The following is a 6,891-nucleotide window of genomic DNA, read 5'->3' as shown; positions in this document are numbered from 1 at the left end:
GAGCGGATCGAGGTTCTGTACCTGACGAAGAGCGGATCGAGGTTGTGTTTAAAGTCGTGTTAAATTAAGCAAAGTGGTGCCTTAGGTGTCACGACGGTGGGTGTATTTTCAATGTGGAGCCTGCATATGCAAGCCAGCAGCCACAGCCAAGATTTTCTGCTGTTTAATCAACCTGCTTACTGTATGTAACGAATAAGAGCTGCAGCGTCCAGCCACCCCCTCCTAGATCCACATTGAAAATACACCCACCGTACGTTGTAAGGGAACAAACACTAGAGATTACTTATCTCTAACGCCACATTTCCCCTCCAACGCCACATTTCCCTCCCCCATGCAGCCAACGCGTCGTCGCCCATCCATCACCACCACCACCACCACCACGCTGCGTGCCATCCCCAGCCATGGCTGCCTTTGCGCATTTCCTCAAGGCGTGCTTCCCCCCGCACCCCGACTCGCGTGCACGCTGTACTAACTGGGAGACGGAGCGAGGCGGGGGTGGCGTAGGGCTGCATATCGCCAAGAGTTCGATTATCGATTCTCCAAGCTAAACCATGTCATGACGGAAGTGATTTTCGCGTCGACCATCACCCACGGCGGAATGAAGTGGCGCGCTGCTGTTCGATGCGACCCTTCGATGCGACCATGCGATGCTCCTACCGAACCTTGACGAATGCCGTATCTCTATCGCGTCCTGCACCTCGACAAATCCTATTTCCTAGCGCATCTCGACGATGTCTTGCCACGGTCCGTTCCACGAAGAAGAAAAGACGTAGCAAGGACGAGGGGGCGAGTCTGCAGAGTGTGTTCCTCTTATACCAATAGCCCATAGACGACCACTGACGTGCGCAGTCCCCTCGGAAGCCCGCTTCAGCGACATTGGCGTCCAGCACCTCTCCAGCCATGTCCACGCCCAGATCTTCCCCGGCACAAGCACCTCTGCGCCACCCGAGCTCGTCGAACTCTCCAGGGACCACCTCAAGCGCCATGACCTGCTGGGCAAGAACCAGGACTCGACCCCGCCCGTCGGCTTCGACCTGCCCCGCCTGCAGGGCGCCACCCTCGACGAGCACTTCCACAACCTGGGCAGGGACGCCGCCGAGCCGTATCTGTCCCTGGCCAAGACACTCGAACACGCGAATCCTCCGCCAAAGCCACAGAAATGGGTGAGGCGGAGCGGCTGGACAAAGTACAACAGCGACGGCACAACAGAGGCGGTCGATGCTCCCAACGAGACGATGCTGACCTTTGACACCGAGGTCATGTGGAAGGAGACGTCGTTTGCCTGCATGGCATGCGCAGTCAGTCCCACAACCTGGTATTCGTGGCTCTCACCGTGGTTGCTGGGCGAAAAAGACTCGGACCGCCACCTAATCCCCCTCGGAGACCCCTCACAACCGCGCATAATCGTCGGACACAACATTGGATACGACAGGGCGCGCATAGCCGAGGAGTACGACATTCGCCAGTCGAAAAACGCCTTCATCGACACAATGTCCCTGCACGTCGCCGCCAACGGCATGTGCTCGCGCCAACGACCTTCCTGGATGAAGCACAAGAAGACCCGGGAGATGATGGACAAGATTGCCACAGCCGAGGAGAATGCAGACCTTTCGCACTTGCTCAATCAAGATATCGTGCTCGACGCCGAGGAGGAGGAGTTGTGGGTAGAGAAGAGTGCCATCAACTCTCTCCAAGAAGTTGCCCAGTTCCACTGCGGAATCACCCTCGACAAGGCACAACGAGAGTACTTTGGTGAATTGAATCGGGAAGGGGTATGCGAGAAGCTGGACGAGTTGCTGGACTATTGTGCGGGCGATGTCGAGATAACACACAAAGTCTACCAAAAGGTCTTTCCATTGTTCATGGAATCCTGTCCGCACCCAGTCAGTTTCGCCGCCCTTCGCTTCTTGGCTAGCGTCATTCTCCCAGTCAACGAAACCTGGGATGCATACATCCACAACGCAGAAGCGACCTATCAATACCTCGACACCGCTGTACGGGAACGACTGCTGGACCTGACGCAGAAGGCGCTCGAGCTCAAAGATCAACCCGAGATATACAACAACGACCCATGGCTGAGCCAGCTCGACTGGTCCGGCCAGGAAGTGAAGATGGTCAAGGGGAAGAAGAAAGACGACCCTCCACGGCCAGCAGCCCGGCAAAAAATGCCGGGCATGCCAAAGTGGTACAAAGACCTGTTCGTAAAGGCCGACTCGCCGATAAACCTCACTGTCCGCACAAGAGTAGCGCACCTCATGTTGAAGTTGTCCTGGGATGGACATCCGATGGTATGGTCAGACGTCTACGGCTGGACGTACCAAGTACCCATGGACGAAGTCTTTGCCTACAATCAAAAGGGCATGATGGAGCTGGACATGACTGAGGAGGATAATCTGAAGCTGCGTGACGACACAGCACATCGGTACTATAAGATTCCTCACAAAGACGGTCCGCTAGCACGATGCGCCAATCCCCTGGCAAAGGCTTATTTGTCGTACTTTGAAAAAGGTACCTTGTCATCCGAGTATGCATACGCCAAGGAAGCTCTCGAAATGAATGCATCTTGCTCGTATTGGATCAGCAGCCGGGACCGCATCATGTCGCAGATGGTCGTCTACAATAAAGAACTCACCAACAGGCCCAAACTCATATCCGCCGCGACCAAAGGAAAGGGCAAGAAAGTCGGCTTCATTCTCCCGCAGATTATCCCCATGGGAACTGTCACCCGCCGCTCCGTAGAAAAAACCTGGCTCACAGCCAGCAACGCCAAGAAGAATCGCGTAGGCTCAGAGCTCAAGTCCATGGTTCGTGCACCACGGGGTTACTGCTTTGTCGGTGCCGACGTAGATTCGCAAGAACTTTGGATCGCGAGTTTGATTGGTGACTCGACGTTCAAACTTCACGGTGGAAATGCAGTCGGGTTTATGACGCTCGAGGGCACCAAAGCAGCGGGTACGGATCTACATTCGAGGACAGCCGGTATCTTGGGCATCTCTCGAAACAATGCCAAGATTTTCAACTACGGCCGCATATACGGTGCTGGCTTGAAATTCGCCGCCACGCTGCTGCGACAGTTCAATCCAGGGTTGACCGACGAACAGACGGCAAAGACGGCCGAGGCTTTGTACCTGGATACCAAGGGCAAGAAAACATTGAAGAAGCCACTGCGCGCGCGGCCTTTCTGGCGCGGAGGAACAGAATCCTTCGTCTTCAACAAACTCGAGGATTTCGCGGAGCAAGAGCGTCCCCGCACTCCTGTCCTGGGCGCCGCCATCACCGAAGCGCTGCAACGCCGCTACCTCAGCAAAGGCGGGTTCATGACGAGTAGAATCAACTGGGCTATCCAGTCCTCTGGAGTCGACTACCTCCACCTATTAATCGTATCCATGGACTACCTGACCCGGCGCTTCAACCTCGACTCCCGCCTCTCCATCACAGTCCACGACGAGATCCGCTACCTCGTCAAAGAAGAAGACAAATACCGCGCCGCCATGGCCCTCCAAGTCGCAAACATATGGACGCGCGCCATGTTCTCACAACAAATGGGCATCGACGAACTCCCGCAGTCCTGCGCCTACTTCAGCGCCGTCGACATCGATAAAGTCCTCCGCAAGGAAGTAGACATGGACTGCATCACGCCCAGCCACAAAGACCCAATCCCCCACGGCGAATCCCTCGACATCACCGCCCTCCTCGATAAAGGCGACCAAGCTCGTCTGGACCCGGATATCGTCCCCACACACCCCCCGCGCGTCGAACAGTACGCGTCGAGTTACGTCCCGCGCACACCCGTCATGTCCGCCCTCGACGCCAATGATAATACAGACCCCGCAAATGCCCTCGCATACCTCAAAGCGCAAATCTCCTCCTCAGACGAGGAACTGCGCGACGTCCTCCGGACTGTCGTCCTCCCGCCCCGTAAACCTTCCACACGGACACGCGTCTCGGAGGCGCCGGCTAATGCCCCGGAGAATGAATTAGATGATTATCAGCAGATTAGCGCGACGATTATGCATTATCAGGAGATGGCTAAGAAGTTGCCGGTTGAGGGGGGGGGGGGGGGGGGGGGGGGGCGGGGGGGGGACGGGGAATGGGAATGGGGGCAGGGGCGTGTGGAATTATCATGCTATTCATCCGAGGAGTTCGGGGCCTAGGGGGGTTAGGGCGGGAGGGGTGTGAGGTTTATGTGGATGGGGGGTGGGATGGCGTTTTGGCTTGGTGTGGTATGGGCGTGGATATGGGATGGGATTTATCGGATTGTAGGTTGTATATCACATCATATCGAAACTCGCTTCTTTACCTGTATGTTCTCCCCCTGCCTTTTTTTCGTGTATGTTTCTCTGCTTGAATGCAAATAGTATCGCATTTGTATCCGTCTCACTAAGTCTGGAGTCTGTTATGCTTAGCCGCTGCTGCTGTGTGAGATGTACTGGCGTGTGGGAATGCGGGTACTCCCATTCCACACAGTTCATATCCTGAATCGGCGGGACAGACGGACGGACGGAGTAGATAGGATGATGGTGTATATCTGCGTAAGTGGAGTAGTGATGAAGCGCGCGAGGTCTTTGCGGACTGGGCATATACAAACCAAAGCCAGGCCTTATCTCTTGAGCATCACGCAGGGCAGGGTGGGGTAGGCGTTCTTGAGAATGAGGAGGTGGGAGGAGGGGCTGGGGAGTATGGTATTGTGAACGGGGGATGGTGGAGATAGATGGATGAGCATTTTATCCCGCAAACGCATACGGTGGGATGTGTCTATGATTGGTACTGGTATGCTAGATTCATGTGTAAAGAACGTCTTTGGAATCGGGAAATGGAAATGCAAAACGGCGCGTCGTACAGCTGAAGCGCGTTAATGAGGTGGATGAGGTGTGGGTGTTATGACTGCGTTGTGGAAAACAGATCACGGGTATTAATGTATATGGCGTTGTCTCTTGGCTCGCATGAGATAACAGGCACGAAACTAAGTTATCATGAGTTGCCTTCTCAATCATATAACCTTTCTCAAGTCTTACCATCTATCTGAATCCGACCTTAGGACCAGTATTCTTGTGAAGAAATCCGTTCGCGTGAATTGAAGATAATACTGCAAAGGCTCACATCAGAACTATCAGCGTGTGATGTTAACGCAGTGAAGGTTTCCACCTGTAGTATTTTTGTCGAGAGAGCGATAAAGGTCTGATCAGGCTAAGATTGGATCTGCAATCTGATGGGTCTGTGAAGAATATGACATGTTTGAAGTAATGCTTTAAATTACATAAACCTGCTATGACAACGTTCTTCCAGCTGCACACTGATGCGAGTCAGGAACCAAGTCGGCAACAGAGATAGCAGTGACTAGGTTGTGCTACGCCGCAATATTGCATTAGTGAGAATTCAATATCTATAAAATAATTGGAGCTGTACATCCCATTCACCCCTTTCTGACGAAATCCCCAATCACCAAACAACTCAGTCTCATACAACTAAAGTCCCGCTATCAACACTGTCAATGGCCATGCCTCCAGAAACCCCCCTCCTGAACCCAAACACCATCGTCCTCGTAACCGGCGGCAGCGGCGGCCTCGCCAGCCAAATCCTGCATCTCTTCTCGCAACAAGGCAGCCAAAACCTGCACTCTATCGATCTCCGCCAGCCATCCCACCATCTCAACAACGTCACGTACCACGTAGGCGATCTCACCGACTCCACCTCAATGCACCTTATCTTCCAGGCCGCAAAACCAAACATAGTAATCCACACCGCGAGTCCGAAATTCGATTCCGCAAACCACGTCATGCACAAAGTCAACATAGAGGGCACAAAGACGCTTCTCCAAATCGCGAAGGAATGCGGGACCCGAGCGTTCGTGTACACGAGCTCCGCCAGCGTTATCAGCGACGCGACGACCGATCTGGAGAACGCAGATGAATCGTATCCTGTGAATTTGAATGCGCAGCAGCCGGAGTTTTATACGTACACGAAAGCTGTGGCGGAGACGTATGTCCTGTCGCAGAATTGCCGGGCGCAGGGGACACGCGTTTTGAGTTGCGCTATCAGGCCGTCTGGGATATTTGGTGTTGGCGATCTGGTTGTTCTCCCGGGGATTCTGGACGCGTTTGACCGCGGACAAACGAGGGTGCAGATCGGGGACAACAAGAATTTATTCGACTTCACCGCAAATATAAATGTAGCGCACGCGCACTACCTCGCTGCCGTGGCGTTGGACACATGTCAGACAGGCGATTTACCCGGGGACGACGAAAAGGTAGACGGCGAAGCGTTTTTCATCACCAACGACGAGCCACGGTGCTTCTGGGACTTCACGCGGCTGGTTTGGGGGTATGCGGGGGATAAGACGCAGCCGGGGCAAGTGTGGGTTATTACGCGGACGTGGGCGTTGTTGCTGGCGGGGGTGGTGGAGTGGGTGTTTTGGGGGTTGCGGATGGGCGAACCGCCGCTGACGAGGACGAAGGTTAGGCTTAGCTGTATGACGAGGTGTTTTTGTGTTGATAAGGCGAAGAAGAGGTTGGGGTATCGGCCGTTGGTTGGGCTGGAGGAGGGGTTGAAGCAGGCGGTGGAGGATTGTGTGAGACGGCGGCTGATGGGGCGGAGTGTTGCGCAAGTGGATGGTAGTGGTGGGAAGGAGAAGGGACAGTGATGGTGTGAAGTGACGTTTTCTCGCGTAACCATCCTCTGCTCAATACCTGATTCTTCCTTCTCTATGCTTACTTGTTGCGAATAGACAGGATAGAACGATACCCCATGTGATGTTCAGCACCCTCAAACATGACTTTGCGCAGTTAGTGAAACAAGTCTGCCATATTCACCTTTGTTTCCTCACTGATTCTTCGATACTTTATCCAATCCTTCTTCGAACACTTGCACTTCATTCTTCTTGGATGTGTCATA

The 6,891-nt window shown here is 54.0% G+C and overlaps 2 protein-coding genes across 2 annotated transcripts; both read left to right on the top strand.

Annotated features, from left to right (window-relative positions):
- Positions 1-330: 330 nt before the first annotated feature.
- P153DRAFT_433245 (DNA polymeras-like protein gamma) lies at positions 331-4,711 on the top strand (the record flags this gene model as incomplete). The annotated part of the gene is made up of 3 exons (XM_033673014.1): positions 331-799; positions 850-4,043; positions 4,538-4,711. Exons 1-3 carry the CDS (start codon positions 622-624, stop codon positions 4,709-4,711), a joined length of 3,546 nt encoding a protein of 1,181 aa, XP_033521096.1. The 5' UTR covers positions 331-621.
- A 688-nt stretch (positions 4,712-5,399) lies between these two features.
- On the top strand, positions 5,400-6,640 carry P153DRAFT_433244 (C-3 sterol dehydrogenase/C-4 decarboxylase family protein; the record flags this gene model as incomplete). Its single annotated transcript, XM_033673013.1, has 1 exon — positions 5,400-6,640. Exon 1 carries the CDS (start codon positions 5,492-5,494, stop codon positions 6,638-6,640), a length of 1,149 nt encoding a protein of 382 aa, XP_033521095.1. The 5' UTR covers positions 5,400-5,491.
- Between the last annotated feature and the right edge of the window lie 251 nt (positions 6,641-6,891).

This window comes from Dothidotthia symphoricarpi, assembly GCF_010015815.1.
Source record: "Dothidotthia symphoricarpi CBS 119687 unplaced genomic scaffold P153scaffold_16, whole genome shotgun sequence".
Lineage (NCBI taxonomy): Eukaryota > Fungi > Ascomycota > Dothideomycetes > Pleosporales > Dothidotthiaceae > Dothidotthia > Dothidotthia symphoricarpi.
Note: the sequence above shows the minus strand (reverse complement) of the source record. Positions and strands in the feature narration are given on the sequence as shown.